Here is an 18,105-nt window from a genome sequence, read left to right as displayed (position 1 = left end):
ATCAAGAGAAAGCAGGAAATTTGTGTGTTGGTTGTGAGGGAAGCGATAGAAGTAGTTTTGTTTCTTCTCCAGGGTTTTACAATCTCACGTTTCTATTACCCAAAACAACAGGCCGTTGGATACCGGTTCTACACTTTCCTAATTGAAATTTCCTAGTTCTAACCAAGTTCTCCATGAAGACCTCTTCATCATTTCTAGTGGCAGTTTTTTTTTTTTTTTTTATTGATCTGGTAGATGCTTAACTTCATTTTCCAGTCCACCAGGATTCATGAAAATACCTCAGATTTGTACTATTTCAGGGCAAGGTCTATCAGTTCAATTGCCGGTGTTTCAGATTTAGCATGACTTGTGTACCTGAACCATTAGTTAGTCTTCAAAAAACAATCAAGAAGCCCTTCTTCAAGACCAGAAAGCTCTTTGAAGTTGCTATCAAGTCAGGGAGTTTTAATCAATTTCAAGAAGTTCATTTGGGAATGATAATATTCTCAGTACCTTTTCAGGCTTCTCCATTGAAGAAAAGTATTACGTTTTTTCCTTATGGTCAAAGATTTCAAGAAAACAAAGGACAAAAGTTCTCTGTTGGCTCACAAGTAGGTGAGTCTATTAGGGACTAAAGCTGACCTATGATGAAACTCATTCCACATGGACAACTCAGAAGAAGACCTTTTCATTCTCATCTCAACCAGTATTGGGACAGATCAATAAATCACAAAACCGTTATGGTCCCGTTCATCAAGAATAGGGTAGTAGGTTGGCCAGGGCACCAGCCACCCATTGAGATACTACCACTAGAGAGTTATGGTGTCTTTTGACTGGCCAGACTACTACATTGGATCCTTCTCTCTTGTTACGTTTAATTTTCCCTTTGTCTACACATACACCGAATAATCTGCCCTATTCTTTACATATTCTCTTCTGTCCTCATACACCTGACAACATTGAGATTACCAAACAATTCTTCTTCACCCAAGGGGTTACTGCACTGTAATTGTTCAGTGGCCACTTTTCCCTTGCTAAGGAGAAAGACGCTTCAAAATCAAACCTTTGTTCTCTAGTCTTGGGTAGTGCCATAGCCTCTGTACCATGGTCTTCCACCGTTTTGGGCTAGAGTTCTCTTGCTTGAGGGTACACTCGGCCACACTATTCTATCTAATTTCTCTGCCTATTGTTTTGTTCAAGTTTACATAGTTTATATAGGAGATATTTATTTTAATGTTGTTACTCTTCTTAAAATATTTTATTTTTCCTTTTTTCCAATCCTCACTGGGCTATTTTCCCTGTTAGAGTCCCTGGGCTTCTAGCATCGTGCTTATCCAATGAGGGTGGTAGCTTAGCAACTAATAATAATAATAATAATAATAATAATAATAATAATAATAAAAGCTTGGGTACCTACTGTGGTCCTCTGCAGCTGTCTACCAGGGAGTGTGCGCCATTTTCTGTGATTGATGTCATAGAATGGGTACTTCTCCAGTCAGAGCATATCTAGCACAGAATGCGTCATTCCTTGTCTTTTTGCCAAGAGAAGCACCTCTCAGTTATTCCAGTGAAAGGCTACTGCTCAGCCTTGAATATAATTTTCCTATTGAAAGACTTAGACCCCATTTCCTTATGCGAGTCTTCTATGCTCATGAGGATCTTCAAGCATTTTCGTCCAAGCTGGGGCCCAAGGCCCTGAAGTAGTATGTGACCCATTTTCTCAAGTTTCTTATGTTTGCCCCATACAAGACTTTTTGGGAAGGGCTCCCACACATGGGCCAGTTTTTCAGTGAATGGTGGCTGTCGCTGTTTCGTGGTTCCACAAAAATGTGAAGAGCGAAGCTGTGAACACCTCGCCAGTAAAAATTGGCTCATGTGCAGGCATCCTTAGAAACATGCGTTTCATTTTTTGCCACGAAATAGTGGCAGCCACCATCCACTGAACATTAGCCCATGTAAAGACTCAGGTTTGTGAAGTTAGGAAAAATTCAAATTACTTTTGAAATTTCTGATTTTTTCTTGATACTCTACCTCTAAGTGAGATTAAAAAGCAAATATTTTTTTGTATGTGCACTCATGAAAAGCAATTATTTTCTTGATACTGTTCTGTGCCTCTAAGGGAGATGAAAAAGGAAATTTTAACTACCCAAGAGTTGGAGATTTAATCCTTTTTTTTTTACCCTCATGGTTGTGGTTTTAGTTTTGTCTCACTGTATTAAAAAATGAAAAGACGAACTTGGTTTAATAGTATATATTCATGGAATGCTGATTACGTTTAAATGTGATACCTGTGAGGCTGTTCCTAAAGTGTTAGTTTTAGGATATTTTCTTTAGGCTCTTTCCCTCACATACCAGTTCCACTGATTAGTGAGGTCAAGTGATTTTTTTAAGCTCAAGGCAGTTGGAGAGAAGGAATTATTTTAAAACTTCAATGATAGACATCGGAAGAGATTCCTTTACAAAGGAAGCAAAGTCAACAATAGCAGAGTATTGAAATAAGAAATTTATTGAAATTATATTTCTTATGCTGTATAGGTCCTTAACTTATAAACATCTGGAGATACAAACACAAATTCAACTGAAATCATAAATCTTGGATATTGTATCAAAAATTCATAATGAAATACTGTAATTAAATATCATATAAATTAATGCAGCAAGCAAGACAGCATTTACAATATGAAATGGGACTATTTGTTGCCTTTTACAGCTGAAAATCGTTGGCATGTGAATTAGGTGAAGCTTACCCTTGCCAAAATTTAACCAAATTCATCTTACAAACATCTTGGAACCTATTAAGTTTGTAAGATGAGGACATTCTGTGTTATTATTATTATTATTATTATTATTATTATTATTTTTATTATTATTATTGTTACTACTTGCTAAGCTACAACCCTAGTTGGAAAAGCCCAGTGAGGAAAGAAAATAAGGAAATAAATTACAAGAGAAGTTTAAGAACAATGATAACATTAAAATAAATCCTTCATATATTTACTATAAAAACTTGAAAATAAGAAGAGGAAGAGAAACATGTTAGAATAGTGTGCCCGCATGCACCCTCAAGCCATAAGTACCATAAGTTTTATGAAAAAATGCACTTTAATTTACAGTACAGCTGAACTTGTTACAAGAAAATTAAGATAAAATAATTTAATCTACTAATTCATTAGGGTTCATTTAATATAAATAATTTACCTCATTCTTCTAATGCAGGATTTCTCAGGTCGTTGAATCAGGTTTGTACGTTTACTGGCTGAAAAACACAATTCCTTTTGCTGATGCCTGCAAGACATTCCCTTCTAAAATCACTATTAAAGAACCATTGGCTCTTTCAAACCTTTGGGTAAGTTATGACTTTTTATGTACTGTGCTGTAGAATTATCGGAATAGGTGTTTTACTCCAACAAAACAATCTGTATTTTAAATCCCTCCTATCATATTTCATCATCATCATCATCATTATTTCAGCCTTCAAAAGTCCTTTGTTGGATGTAAGCCTTCCCCAGGTTTCTCCACAGACTTCTATCGCAAGCTATTCTGTGCCACTGTTGCTTATGTTGGTCTAAGTCATCTCGCCAGCGGGTTTTTTGTCTTCCTTGGTTTCTTGTGTATCCTCGGGGTGTCCAGAAGGTTGTTCGTGATGTCCATCAGTTGTCTGTCATCCTGGCAATGTGCCCTGCCCAGTTCCATTTGAGCTTGCTAATGGTTTCAAGGATATCCATTTCTTTAGTTTTTTGACGTATCCATTTAGCTGTTTTTCTATCCTTCCATGTTAGATTTAACATAATTCTCTCATGTGCCCTCTGCATTGTTCGTAATTTAAGGGAAAGCTTTTTTGTTAGATTCCAAGTTTCGGCCCCATAGGTGACAGTGGGGAGGATGCACTGATCATAGACTTTCCTTTTTAAGATGATAGGAATCTTCTTATTTTTTAACACTGTACTGGCTCTTCCAAACGCTTGCCAACCGAGGGTTATTCTTCTTTTTATTTCGCTCTCTTTACAGGCGTCATGTAGAGATATTCGTTGTCCTAGGTAGATGTGGTCCACTTCCTCAATTTGTTGGTTTTCAATTTCAAGTATGTCATCTGCATTTTCAGTATATTTATTGCTCATGACTTTGGTCTTTTGGAAGTTCATGTGGAGGCCAAATGATTTGCTTGCTTCATTTAGCTCGGTGAGCATATGTTGAAGCTCTTCTTTGGTGTGAGCAATGATAATGATGTCATCAGCAAATCTTAGGTGACTTAGATATTCTCCATCTATTTTTATTCCTTTTTCTTGCCAGTTGAGTTGTCGGAAAGCTCTCTCCAGGCAGGCAGTAAACAGTTTGGGTGAGCTAGTGTCACCTTGTCTGACACCTCTCATGAGTTGGAATGGTTCAGAGTCCTTGTGGAGGCGAATAAATGATGTTGCATGGTCATAGATGTGACAGAGTACATTAATGTAAACTGAGTCAACTCCCGGTTCTTCCAGCGCTGACATGACCACCTCAGTTTCAACCGAGTCAAATGCTTTGTTGTAATCTACAAGTGCTACTACTAGTGGTATCTTATATTCATTTGTTTTCTCAGTGATTTGGTTTACTGTTTGTAGATGGTCAATTGTGGAGTAGCCTCTTCTAAAGCCCGCTTGTTCCCTTGGCTGATTTTCATCAAGCTTTCCTACAATTCGGTTGGTGATAACTTTGGTGAAAATTTTATAAATAACATTAAGGAGGCTGATTGGCCGTTGATTGTTTATGTCCCTAGGGTCGCCTTTTTTGTAGAGTAGAATGAGGATAGCTTTATTCCACTCTTCTGGCGCTTTGCTCCTCTTCAGACATTCATTGAATAGTCGCGCCAGTCTGACGTGAATTGGCTCATCAGCATCTGCTATTAGGTCTAACGTGATGTTATCTGGTCCCGGTGCTTTCCCCTTATTCATTTGCTTGACAGCTAGTCGCACCTCGCCTGCTGTGATCTCTGGAAAGTGATGAGATGGGTGTTGATTTGCTCTTTCACGAAGATGGTAACGAGGTCTTTCTGAGGAGTAAAGCTTTTGGTATTACTCTCTTGCTCTCTTAGCTATTCCATCACGGTTGATTGTAAGGGATCCGTCTTCTTCTAGCACCCCAGTTAATTGCAGCTTCCCTTGGCCGAGTTTTCTTTTTGCTGTTTTAAACCCTCTGCCTTGTTTGATGAGATCTTCAATTATTTTTGTCGTTCTATTGCAAAGGTCTTCTCGTTGCTTTTTCTGTGTAGTTTTGTTTAGTTCTGCTGCTTCAATTTTCTCCCGCACTGTTGATGGGGGCTTGAGATTTCTCCGTTTTTCCATGAGGTTCTTTGTGTCTTCCGAGAATTTGCTGTTGTCAGAGGGTTTTGTGTCCTGGAACTTCTTTGCTACTTCCTTCAGAGGAATAATGATGTTATTATTCAAGTTTTCAAGATCAGTTTCATTACTGTTTTGGTCTTCTAAATTTCCAAGAATCTCGTAGCGGTTTTTTAACTCTATCTGAAATGTAGATTTGAGAGCTTCAGGTACTTTGATATGTTCTAGTCTTAAGAAGAATAGTTTTTACCTTTTTTGTTTGGTGTTGATTTGGACTTTGCATCTTATCATCCTGTGATCACTGCCTACATTGACTTGGTTCAGGACATCAACATTTTTAACTATATTATGTTTGTCTACCAGTATGTAGTCTATTTCATTACGTGTTTCATGGTTTGGGCTTCGCCATGTCCATCTCTTGTTTTCACTCTTTTGAAAGAATGTGTTCATGATCTTGAAGTTATGTGCTACAGCAAAATTTATCAAGTCATCTCCCCTTTCATTTCTCTCCCCATATCCGAATTTGCCAACGCAATCCTCATTCCCTTTTCCAATTTTAGCATTGAAATCCCCCATTATGATGTTGTAATGGGCTTTGTTGTTATTTAGAGTGGTACATAGGTCATCATAAAAGTTATCCAGTTCCTCTTGGGATGACAATGATGTGGGAGCATATACCTGTATGATAGTTAGTCTGTACCGCTTTGAAATTCTAAGAGTGACACTAGCAACTCTGTCTGATGTGGCTGTGAACTTTTCAATGTTGCTGTGTAATTTTTTGTTTATGAGAAATCCAACACCGTTTTGCTTGCTTTCCTTGCCACTGTTGTAAAGCAAGTGTCTGCTTTTAAGCATTAGGATTTTCTCACCTGGTCTTCTCATCTCGGAGATTCCGATAATATCCCAACTGATGTTCATAATCTCTGTTTCCAGCCTACTCAGGTGTATTTCTTCAGAGAGGGTTTTTACATTGTACGTAGCAATATTAAGCACTGTTTTAGGGTTGGATAGTCGCTTATACAGCACACAGTCCTTATCCAAATCAGACTGTGTGGTTGGGCCTTGATTTAAATCAACCACAGACAAAATTCGGCCTATCATATTTAGCCAACTCCTAATGTCTACACTGTATTATGCACGTCCTACTTTGTACGGTAATGTACGTTACTTAAAAATGAAAGATTATCCCAACTCAAAACAAATTACAAAGAAAAATAGATTACATCTTGAGGGGACCGTCTGCCATGGTGTTTTGACATACCTTTTTTCAGAAATAAAAAATAGTTTTATTGCTTCTGTGTATGCATAAACATATCGTACATGCTCTCCAGAAGTTTCAGCCAATTATTTTTACAAGTAATGAAGATATAGTTCTTTAAATGATGACGTCATCCTCTAGAAACATGATGTACAGTCTGCCCTACTTCTCAGCGGATGCACCAAGCTCAGGTTCATTTTTTTCATGGTTCAGCAATTTTTACTGAATGGGAATATTATACAGGGGAAGTCAGTTATACACAGTCCTCCCATAAATTGAGAAAGTTGGCACAAAAACTAAAGAAACCTATTTCCAGAGATAGATTACTATCCATTCTCCCAGAGCCAAAGTCCCCTCTCTCACCCTGAGACTTCTGATTATAAGAAAAAAAAATGGTGTAGTTAAACACAATTGTTTCCTACCTTTAACATTTGTTAGTGTTTATAATGGCGACTGTGACTCCTTTACTTACTCATTCTGCTGTGGAGTCCAAAGTAGTCTGGGATGAAGCCCACAGATGTTTTTCCTTCAGCATCCACCCCTAGATGCCACCGTGGAGGCAGACACTCCAAACGTTTGTCGATGTATAACTTATTGCCTTATACTGTATTTATTGCTTCTGGTAATGTGTTTCTATCTTAGACCCTGAAATGCTTGGAATGTTCAGTTTTGGTGAAGTAAATCTCTATGGTGTTGCACCCCATTGTATACTGTAGATGTTATCAAACCTGACAACCCCGTCAACAGCTCTGATGATGAAGTGAATAGGCCTGGCCTAATTACAAATAGTGCTGGCATAAGGCCAATAGTGCTGGATTGTACGTTAATAGTTTTGGTGTTGGCATCAACTATGTTGTTAGCATCAAATGATGGAATGTCTGGATTATCTGTCAGTAGTGGCACATGTCCCTTTTTGGTAAGTATTCCTGATGATTATAGTGCAGGACCCTCTTCCTTAGTAATTCTTATGAAGGTTTCTGTCTATTGCCAAGCAGTAAGGAAGATTTCAGATTAAAAATACTGTAAAGAAAGAACCATCATAACTTGAGTAAAACCTTTCTTAGAGGATCTGATTAAGAATCTAATTTTACTTTGTGATTCAGTGCTAGCTTTTCACACTTTCTCAAAGGCTCTCAGGTTGTTCCCCAGTCAAGGTGGGCTCTCTGTTTTCTATGGTTTTCTGATTTTGTTCTTAAAAGAAGGGAACAGGTTTGTTGTCTTTTTAAAAATAATAATTGTTAGATTTCCCAAGGAATTCATTTAGCAATTTCTTCTATTCTAGACTCTTAACTAGAATGGTGATAGGATCACTCAAATTATCAAGCAGCTTTTGAGTTACCATTTTGACATGCATGCGCAAGCTTTTTCAGTCTTAACATCAATCTATGTTTTCTCTTATGCCTTCAACTTCTCCCAGGGGACATTTATGTTCCAGATCTACTAGTTCGTTGTTCCTCCAGTATTATGTCAATGCCAATGGTTATGTAGTTTAGCAAAAGGATACTAGTGTTATGATAGTCCCAAACAGGTTAACCAAACAGGTCTAGGACTTACATTAGGCCTGGTAGAGCTGTTGTTAGAGTACAGTACTATTTCACCTAGAGAACTTCAATCCAATTACTGTACAGGCAAACCAGAAATGGATGACAATTTTATATATCCTGTTTTATACATTTTAGTTGTAAGGGTAATCATATTTCATCAATATGTGTGCTAAAAGACAGAAATCCCTTATATAATTAAAGGGAGTGTACCATATCAGTAATCACTGTTCACAAGTATACTGTTTACTATAATTATTAATTGTTTTACTAATTAGCTTTAGCTAAATGCATTACTGAACTCCAGGCATCGTCTGTCTTAATAAGATTTCGGGAACATATGGTTTTCTCTTTGTAACCTCCCTTCAGAGCCAAAAATTTATTTAAGGATAAGAGTCAGCTTCAATTCTTTCACTACCCTTCACTAGCAATGGATGAAGGCAGATCAGCATAAAATAGTTTTCTTTGTATTTGCACAAAATGAAAGGTATTTTAGGTAGCATTTCTAATTTATACTGTGTGATTAGGGTCCCTAATTGCCCTATGACTAGAAATGCTGTCATTCCTAGTTGAAAATTTGGTCACAGAATCTCAGAAGGAATTAGATCCATACATAATAAAAGGCTTGAAAATTAAGATATATGATATTTGGAGTACAGATTCTTCCCCTAACTTATGAAAAAACTTTCTTTGGAAAGAGTTTTAGCAGCAGCTCTATGGCGTGCCAATTTTTTTTTTTTTTCAAAAATTATTGTAAAAAAAGCATTGTTTGCTTATGAAGCCAATGGGGTTCTAGGCCCCATAATGGAGGCAGGGACAATGACTAAGTAATTTCTTGTTCAGTTAATTTACTAGGCTCTTACCTATGAGAAAATTAAATGTATTTTATATTCAGTTTAGAATCAATCAAGAGGATCAGCTATATTAAAAGTAGAGACTTTACGGTCTGTATTTTAGATATCTTTAATAAACAATCTGGAATACTGTCGTTCAAACCATATTTTGAAGTTTGTCGGACAAGTAATCTAGACAAGGTTACCTCATCTTTAACATGCTTACATTACTTTTACTTGAAATTATCACACCCCCTTTCCTTCAATTACTCCCCACCTCCAACATAGTGAGTGTGGTAGTCAACAATATGAACTCCAGGGGAGGTTCACAGAAATAAACAAACTGACTCATGGTATTATGGGGGTCAGAATAATTTAGAGTTAGAGAGAGTATCTGCAATGGTAGTACTGTGCATCTTTAAATTTTAACATTATCTGACTGTCTGTTAAAGAAGGTGATGAATGCAAGAGTTGATGGGAGAAGTACAATAGGATGGCCAAGGTTTGGGTGAAGAAAGCTCTGGGTGATAGGGGATAGATGTGAGAGAGGCAAGAGAGCATGCTAGAGATAGGAATGAATGGCGAGCGATTGTGACGCAGTTCCAGTAGGCCCTGCGGAGGTAGTAGCAGTAACAGTTCAGTGTTATGAAGCTTCATCTGTGGTGGATAATGGGGAGGGTGGGCTGGGGCACCCTAGCAGTACTAGCCAAACTCGGTTGAGTCCCTCGTCAGGCTGGAACGTAGAGAGGAAAGGTCCCCTTTTTTTTCATTTGTTCGATGTCGGATACCCCCAAAAGTGGGGGAAAAGCTGTGGTATATGTATGTCTGTATTTTCTGGGGGTAAGTGTCCATTAAACTAAGCTTCTGAAAATGCAGCAATATGAACACTAGGAGAGTATAAAGATAAAAAAATTAATAAAATTCTATTTTCATATTTACACAAATGAAAATTGTTTCTTTTCTTTCAGGGACTCTTTGCTTTGATTGGCATCTTTTATATTCCAGCATTTATAGCCTTCTTGTTTGAAAGACTTTTGGGGAATTATTAGGTAAGGAGCACCACATGTAATTCTGCAATTTACAGGTCAGTGTATGTGAAAGTTGTAAAGGAACATTTACATTGAAATATCTAAAGAAATGGAAGATGAACATAGGGAGTCAGTATTTACCTATTGAATGAACAGCGTAGGGAGTAAGTACTTGCCTACTGAATGAACAGCATAGGGATATAGTACTTGCCCATTGAATGAACAGCTTAGGGAGTAAGTACTTGCCTACTGAATAAACAGCGTAGGGATTAAGTACTTGCTCATTGAATGAATAGCTTAGGGAGTAAAAAGTACTTGCCCATTGAATGAATAGCTTAGGGAGTAAAAAGTACTTGCCTATTGAGGGAACAGCTTAGGGAGTAAGTACTTGCCTATTGAGGGAACAGCTTAGGGAGTAAGTACTTGCCTGTTGAGGGAACAGCTTAGGGAGTAAGTACTTGCCTATTGAGGGAACAGCTTAGGGAGTAAGTACTTGCCTATTGAGGGAACAGCTTAGGGAGTAAGAACGTGCCTACTAAGGGAACAGCATAGGGAGTAAGTACTTACCTATTGAGGGAACAGCTTAGGTAGTAAGAATGTGCCTACTAAGGGAACAGCATAGGGAGTAAGTACTTGCCTATTGAGGAACAGCATAGGGAGTAAGTACTTGCCTATTGAGGGAACAGATTTTGTTATGTAGGCATATTCCAAGGGAACAGATTTTGTTATGTAGGCATATTCCAAACTGATGATAATCTACCCAGTCAAAAGTATATCTCCTGTAGATGTTTCTGCTTCTTGAACCCATTAATATTCCATGGAAGATTTTATGGATGGAATTTCTATATGGATTTATTTAGAATATAGTAAGTCAACTGAAATAAAAAAAAATTCCATTTTAATTTTTCTTTTCAGTGTGTAAGTTCCTTTCAAGTTCCATTTTTATTGTAATTTTTATTTGTTCCGTAACCGGAATACAAACCACGCTATTTACAATAGGGTTACCTTTTAGCGTAGCTGAAATGGCGAGCCATTAGAATTTAACGAGGGTGTATTACCCCCGCGCTAGTTAGCGGGGGGGTAGGGGAGTGGTAGCTAGCTACCCCTCCTCCCCCTCACACACAGGTGAATACTCACTTTCACTTTTGGCTCGGACTGTGACAGACGTCTCTGTCTTGGTCCTCTCTTGGCAGCCATTGTTTGTTTGTTTTGTCTTTACTTAATCGCTTACTTTTCATTTACTCAATATATATGTAAACATGTTTTCATGTTTGTATATATATTTGCGTATAGAAATAAGTAAGTTTCCTTTTCAGATTTGTGTGTGTAGTGTACGATATCTACGTGGAGGCCTCGGCAGTTAGGCCACCACGGCGTATTTTATGGGTGGCGATCGAGTTTGACTTATGTCTTTCTCTCTCTCTCTTGAGGTCGTTCACCCTTTTACTACGTGTTACTACGCCCTTGTAGCCTAGCTTCCTTTCCGTGTGGGGGGTTGCTACGCCGTACGTTTGTCTCAATTAGTTATGAATCTAATTGTAGTTGTTTTTTGTTTTTCAGCTTGTAGAACGATTTCTTTCGGGGTTTTCGTTCTTTCTTTAGTGTTCATTCATTTTTAAATTACATAATTACATAGTTACATAATTATAATTGTTATAATTCTGTTTTGGTTACAGCTCTCCTTCCGCGAGTGTAAGTGGTTGTGAGGGCACGTGCCTGTTGTGTAATTCTTGTTCCTTTCCCTCGGGATTCCTCTTCGGAGCCTTCCCGAGGGAATGAATGTGTACTAATATTATTTGTTTTATTTTTTTACAGTTACCGATCTAGTTCGTTTCTGTAATATAGCAACGGTGTGAGCTGTCTGGTTGAGTCCTGGGGATTCGGCTGTTGCTGCCTCCCCCTCTTGTTTTTTCGTCAGGGGCGTGTCTCCTTCTACTGGTAGTACTCCCGTGACGACGGACAGCTCTCCAGTTCATTTTAGAACTCTCAGGAGGCTTGCCTCCTTGGGCGGGTAACTTTCCTTCCGAGGGAAGTTTTTCCTGTCCAGGCTTGAGTTTTTCCCCTTTTGGGGGGTTCTTCTCTTGCCTTTTTTTCGTGCGACTATGCTCTTGGTGCTGAGCGGTCGCACCTGCAGTTTCGCTCAAGGGGCTGGGCAACTGCAGGAGCTCCTCTTCGGAGGATTGCTCCTTTTAGGTCACTGGCTGACCAGTCTCTTCCATGAAGTGTTTCTCTTTCGTTCGCGAGAGAGTACACTCATAGAGACTCCTCTTCGGAGGTTTCTTCTGTTGCTGTTGGTGTTGGCCTCCCTCGCCGTAAGGCCCACCGTCCGCCTCGTCGTAAGGGCCTCTCATCTCCCTATAAGGGTGCTTGAGGCGCCTTTTTGGATCTCCGTTTGCAGCCTACAACTCCTTTTTCTTGATCTTCCGCCTTGGTGCAGATGGACAGCAGTCTGATCTCGTCTTCCGACGGGCAACGGTCTTCCCGACAGACAACGGTCTTCCGACGGACAGCGGTCTTCCGACGGACATCAGTCTCCCGGCGGACAACGATCCCTTCGGGGCAAAGGGTTGCCCCCACGGGGGTTCTTCCCTTGCGTGTCAGGGTTTCCCTGCACGCCCTTCTGCTGTGTTCTCTCCTGCTCCTGCTCAGTGTGAGCACACAGGCGCTCTTCTGCTCATCAGCGCTCTCCTGTTCGTCAGCGCTTTCAAGATGATCATCCCTGCGGTTCCTGTTGGTTCCTGTTACGCGCCCTGTGCGCCCACGTTCGCCCTCGCGATCTAGAACTTCGGTTCAGGTCGGGGTCAAGGACTCTTCTTCTTTGAGCAGGCTTCCACGCGTAGCCTTCTGCTCGTCAGCGATCATCAGCTCGCCAGCGATCATCAGCTCGCCAGCGATCATCAACTCGCCAGCGATCATCAGCTCGCCAGCGATCTCCGGATCGCCCACGTGTGTTACAGCCGGCACGCCAACGTTCTCCAACACTTCTGAAGGAACATGGTTCGCCAGCTACTAGCTCACCTGCGCATGCTGATCGCCATCGCGCGACCCTCAAACTGCGGATGCTGATCGCCATCGCGCGACCCTCAAACTTCGGATGCTGATCGCCATCGCGCGACCCTCAACTGCGGATGCTGATCGCCATCGCGCGACCCTCAACTGCGGATGCTGATCGCCATCGCGCGACCCTCAACTGCGGATGCTGATCGCCATCGCGCGACCCTCAACTGCGGATGCTGATCGCCATCGCGCGACCCTCAACTGCGGATGCTGATCGCCATCGCGCGACCCTCAACTGCGGATGCTGATCGCCATCGCGCGACCCTCAACTGCGGATGCTGATCGCCATCGCGCGACCCTCAACTGCGGATGCTGATCGCCATCGCGCGACCGCACACCTGCGGATGCTGATCAACATCGCTCGACCCTGCGCATGCTGATCACCATCGCGCGACCCTCAACTGCGTATGCTGTTCGCCATCGCGCGATCGCCCACCTGTAGATGCTGTTCGCCATCACGCGACCGCCTACCTGCGCCTGCTGATCGCCATCGCGCGACCCTGGCATGCTGATCACCATCACGCGACCCTGCGCATACTGATCACCATCGCGCAACCCGGCGCATGCTGATCACTGCTCGCGATCGCTCACCTTCGCATACTGCTCGCCAACGCATGATCGCTCACCTGCGCATACTGCTCGACCATCGCGTCGGCATAACACAACGCGCCATCGCCAACCTGCGTGTTAGCGCTCACCAGCTCACCACCGATCGCTTGTTGATCCATATCGCCAGCGGTCCTCCTCGCCCACGCGGCAGCGCGTTTCCTCGCCATCGCGCTAACGCTTGCGTTCGCCGCCTCGGACTCGCTCTCATCCACCTGCCCACCCTCACGACCGCTCGCCCGTGCAACCGCGCGACCACTCGCCTGTGCGCCCACACGCCCACGTGCCTGCACGTCTACGCTCATGCTTTCCAATGTTCGCCCACGCGCGAACCAACGGTTTTTCCATCGCGCGGACGGATGGTGTTCCGTCGCGCGAACCTATAGTGTTTCTTCGCACAAATGTCGGCTTATTTCTTGCAGTATCCATTGCTCGTCTATGGGTTATCGCTCGCCGACCACCAGGAATTTCCGTCGCGCGAGCTCCAGGGCAATTGCGACCACGATTCCCAATGGGGTTTTCGCTGCATGACCATCCTGGCGAGTTCTTCTGGAGCGTATTTCCAGAACACGGCCTCACCCCGTAAACACAGAGCATGGCACTTGCAAGAATAGGAGAAACTTAAGGGAGATCTGAGCAACACTCCTCTATTCCTGAACCTGGGTTAGCCCCTCCCCGTCATTCCCTGGAAGGATTTTTGGCGGGGGGCTTTCCGTTCGAGATTTCTCCATCGGACAAGGGGTGACTGCTTACCTCTTCCTCTGGGAGCTTACCAGGTTCTTTCCCTCCTCGGTTACGGCCCGAGGTTTGGTTCAAGGAAGCTACAGGAAGATCAAGGGTACTTTCCTCCTCTCGAGCTCAGGCACCTTGGCCTTTCGTCGTTAAGTATCTAACTTGCGGACAAGCTCGATGTTGTACCATCTGGACGCGCTGACTGAGGGCTTCCTTCGGGTGTCTCATCTGTGGAGGTCGACGACTTCTGACACCCTTCCATCCTTGAGAAGAGTTTGTTTGTGCCCAAGGACAGAGACTTAGACAGCTGCTGTGCGGAGTAAATCGACTTCCGGTTTCACTCCTCCAAGGCGCTTTCTTCCAGACTCTGCAGGGCTCCAGCGCGCTTTTCTTGCAACCACGTCGGCCTAAGTTATCGGCTACGACAACTGGGACAAGGTGTCCAATTGCAGTTTCCTCCTGTCAGGAACAGATGGCACGGGAGACTCCCCCGGGGGGGCATAGTCCTAAAAGGAGTTCACGAATTCTAGGATTGCAGGTTTTTCGCTGGGAGGATGCTTAAGGTTACTCATCCGAATGACAGCTTCCCGATGCCCATTCCCGCACAATCTCTGTGATTAGCCAAGGATATCGCGCCTGCCGTCTCTGTCAGCGAATTCAGTGTCTCTGAACCTCTATGCCATAGCGTCAGCAGAGTTGCCCGGTTGGGCAGAATGATCCATACCTTAGGCGAAGGTCTTCCTTAGGATCATCGACGGCTTCACCCTCGGCCCCCTCAGTCGATCCTTTCTTGTAAGGAAGGATCTGAGAGGGGATGTCCATAGTCGACCTCTCAGCCCTGATCAAGTTTGTCGAACAAACTTCGGCCAGCGTAGACCAGCAGAATCGATCAGACTGGTAACGAGGCGACAGGACTCCTTAAACCCTGGATCGGAATACGGGTACTTTCAGTTTCCATTCCATCCATCTTCCAGGGTGTTCGTCGGATTCAGCCTAGACTGCAAGTATTCCTGCTTATGATGCAGTGTGGCTATCCCGCCGTGGCATAGCAGGTTTGTTTCCCCAGAGAACTCTCCCTGCCTTCCTCTTGGCCGCTCAGGTGCAGGCTTCCGCCTCCTCTGCTGTTTGGAGGGCTGGTCAACTCCGGTAGGCTCGGGTTTCGACCTTCTTCAGCGCCGGGACAAGCTTCCAGATGCTTACCATGAGTGTGGGCTCATGGTATTTTGCTTGGAGCCTTCTCTTCCTCTGCCTCAACATCTGGAGTATCTGGCCATGATATTGAGTCAACGGCCTTACCACGTTGGAAACCCCGCTCCTCGTCCGTCCAGCGAGGTTAAGCAACGTCGGTACTTGGATGGGTGACTACCTGGGGACGCCAGATTCTGTTACCACATCCTCCGAGCCTTCCTTTCGGTTGACTGTGGCAAGACTGAGGAGAGTCGCAGTACCTGTTCTCAGTCAAGCAGAGCTTTCAGCCCTACCTTGGAACGTTTCCTAGTTCTCCTTTCCTCTTTGACCCGTCTATAGTCCGAACGGTCGCCTCAGGATAAGTTCCATGTGGGGCGATCCAAGTTCCGGTGGCTTCAGGCAATGTTTAACCGGACTCCCTGGCCCTATGGAACCAGCGGAACTATTAGACCTGCAATGGGTGTTGACCTATGGAGCCTCTTGATGGTAGTGGATATTCTCGTCCTTTCCCCACTTTCTTGATGCGGTTCTCGGACTCGTCAAAGGAAAGGGGGGGGGGGGGGGCATGTTCCGGTCCAGGCCTATGGTCAAGACCTGAAGGATACCTCTCCATCATTCAGGCACGCTTAGGGGCCTTAGTCTGGCCCTCTTCAGATCCTACAGCTCCTGCCGAGTCGCCCCGTTGCGCGTCGACTTCATTCTAACCAGCAGGGGACGCATTTTCACACCTTCACATCTTGCAGTAGAGATACCGGGATGATTGAGATTCTCTCAATACCACCTTCGGCTCTCTCATTCCAGGCAGAGGAATGTTTCTCTCAGACTATCCGAGCAGAGCCTCGTAGAGAGAGAGTACCTGGGGGTCTTTGACCTTGGGTAACCAGCAAGTGCTGGTCTGGGGGACCTGATCGCGACAGCTTGGAACCTCAAGCTTCCGCTATTCTTCCCCCCAGTCTCAGACCCCGAGACTCTGGCAAGATGCATTCCGGTGATGGTGGGACAACTTCGACGCCTGCGTCCTCCCTCCTTTTTGTCTGTGGACAATGGGTCTCAACAAGACCAGGTTGTCTGTCAACCTTTCAATGGGAGAGCTCCACTGGGACTATGCGCAGAACGGTTTCTGGACCCTCTGCTTCCCCTGACGGAACTCGCGGGAGAGCTTCTCCCACGGCGCAGACTACTCAAGCAACCACACTGCGACATCTCTCCCGAACCGGGGCGTCGCTTCGGCTTCATGCCTGGAGACACTACGCTTCCTCCTCAAGAAGAGACAACCCGGTACAGTCGCGGTACGGAGGTCGCGTCATCTGCGATAGTCATCCACAGGGGTCTCCCAGGCAAAGTGAAGAGTCTAAGGTGGTTGGTGCCGTGGGAGATATACCTCTTCCCTTGAGGCCTCTTCTCCAGCAATAACGGTCTTATTGTCTTTCGGCGGGAGGAAACTCCTTTCCGCTCTCGGCAATGAAGCCTGTCGCTCAGCCTTTCCCTGACCTTCAGGCCTAAAGGAATAACTTTTTCCTGCCCGCTGAATCTATCCTCGCTCATGCGAAGCTACGATCGTCCCTGCCCTAGTCGGAGGAAGACCTCCAACTTGGAGCATGGCTCGGACTTTTAGTCCTTTAAGAGATCTTCTCAAGACCCTTTTACGACAGGCCTCGGATTGTATTCCGCCTTGGGTCTTCTGCTCACTCTGGCCATGGCCAGTGTGTAAGCAATCTTCTTGGTCTCTTACTACTCCCCCCTTTCTAAGGAAGAGGGGAAGGCAACATTCAGGCTCGCTCCTGAGTTGTTGGCTAGACTCAGAATCTGAGGGTCCCGGCCCTTCGGTCCGATTCATTCAAGATTTCGAGTCTCCACTCTGTGTCTGATGTCCCAAGACCTTCTCTTTCTTGCCAGTAAAGGAATCGAGAGGTTAGCGCTGGGAACAGCTGCAGTTTGTCCTCAGTTGCAGCCGATTTGGGAGCACAAGGAGGACATGGGGGGAGAGTCACCAGTATACCTCTTCAGCCCGGACTCAAGGACATTCATCTCGACCTGTCTCCAGACCCTCCCCCGTCACGTCGCCCTACAGCACGATGTTGGATACATCGCAACGTCCTTCGCCTTCGAGTAATACTACTCTGTGACGCAGGTGCTACAAGCTGGAGTCTGGAAGCGTCTAATGACCTTCGCAGCCCGCTTCCTGCAGGGCGTGACCCACAGGAGTCTCGATACGTTTTCTATCGCTCTGTGGTGGCTACACAACAGCTGGTCTAACCTCAGGCTCCTTTTTGGACAGGTAGCAGAAGGTTGAGGGCATTGTTATCAGGTTTTAGTCTGCATGAACGAAAGAAGTATGTCTGGCCCTTACTTCTTTCTTCATCATCCCCTCTACGGGGAAGCAGCATCCTGGTCTCTGCATAGCTGACCTCGAACCTCTGCAGGTAAACCATGCTTCCTTGTGTTCCGAGTATTGAGTCAATACTGTCGCGTCCCCCATACCCTGACGAGGTGGTATTGGGAACGTCCTAACCCAGAGTTCCTTCTGGAACTCCAGGTCAACTGCCTAGGACGGGTCACACTTCTTCCTTC

At 44.1% G+C, this 18,105-nt stretch overlaps 1 protein-coding gene across 1 annotated transcript in view; it reads left to right on the top strand.

Moving 5' to 3' along the window:
- Positions 1-10,011, top strand: part of LOC137642793 (glutamate receptor ionotropic, kainate glr-3-like) — a 102,150-nt gene extending 92,139 nt beyond the window's left edge. Inside the window, exons 8-9 of the mRNA XM_068375649.1 lie at positions 3,196-3,325; positions 9,892-10,011. Coding sequence (XP_068231750.1) covers positions 3,196-3,325; positions 9,892-9,972 — 211 coding nt within the window. The 3' untranslated portion in view covers positions 9,973-10,011. The remainder of the gene's footprint in view (positions 1-3,195; positions 3,326-9,891) is intronic.
- Positions 10,012-18,105: the final 8,094 nt, after the last annotated feature.

This window comes from Palaemon carinicauda, chromosome 6, assembly GCF_036898095.1.
Source record: "Palaemon carinicauda isolate YSFRI2023 chromosome 6, ASM3689809v2, whole genome shotgun sequence".
In the NCBI taxonomy this organism is placed as follows: domain Eukaryota; kingdom Metazoa; phylum Arthropoda; class Malacostraca; order Decapoda; family Palaemonidae; genus Palaemon; species Palaemon carinicauda.
This window is presented reverse-complemented; position numbering and strand designations above follow the sequence as displayed.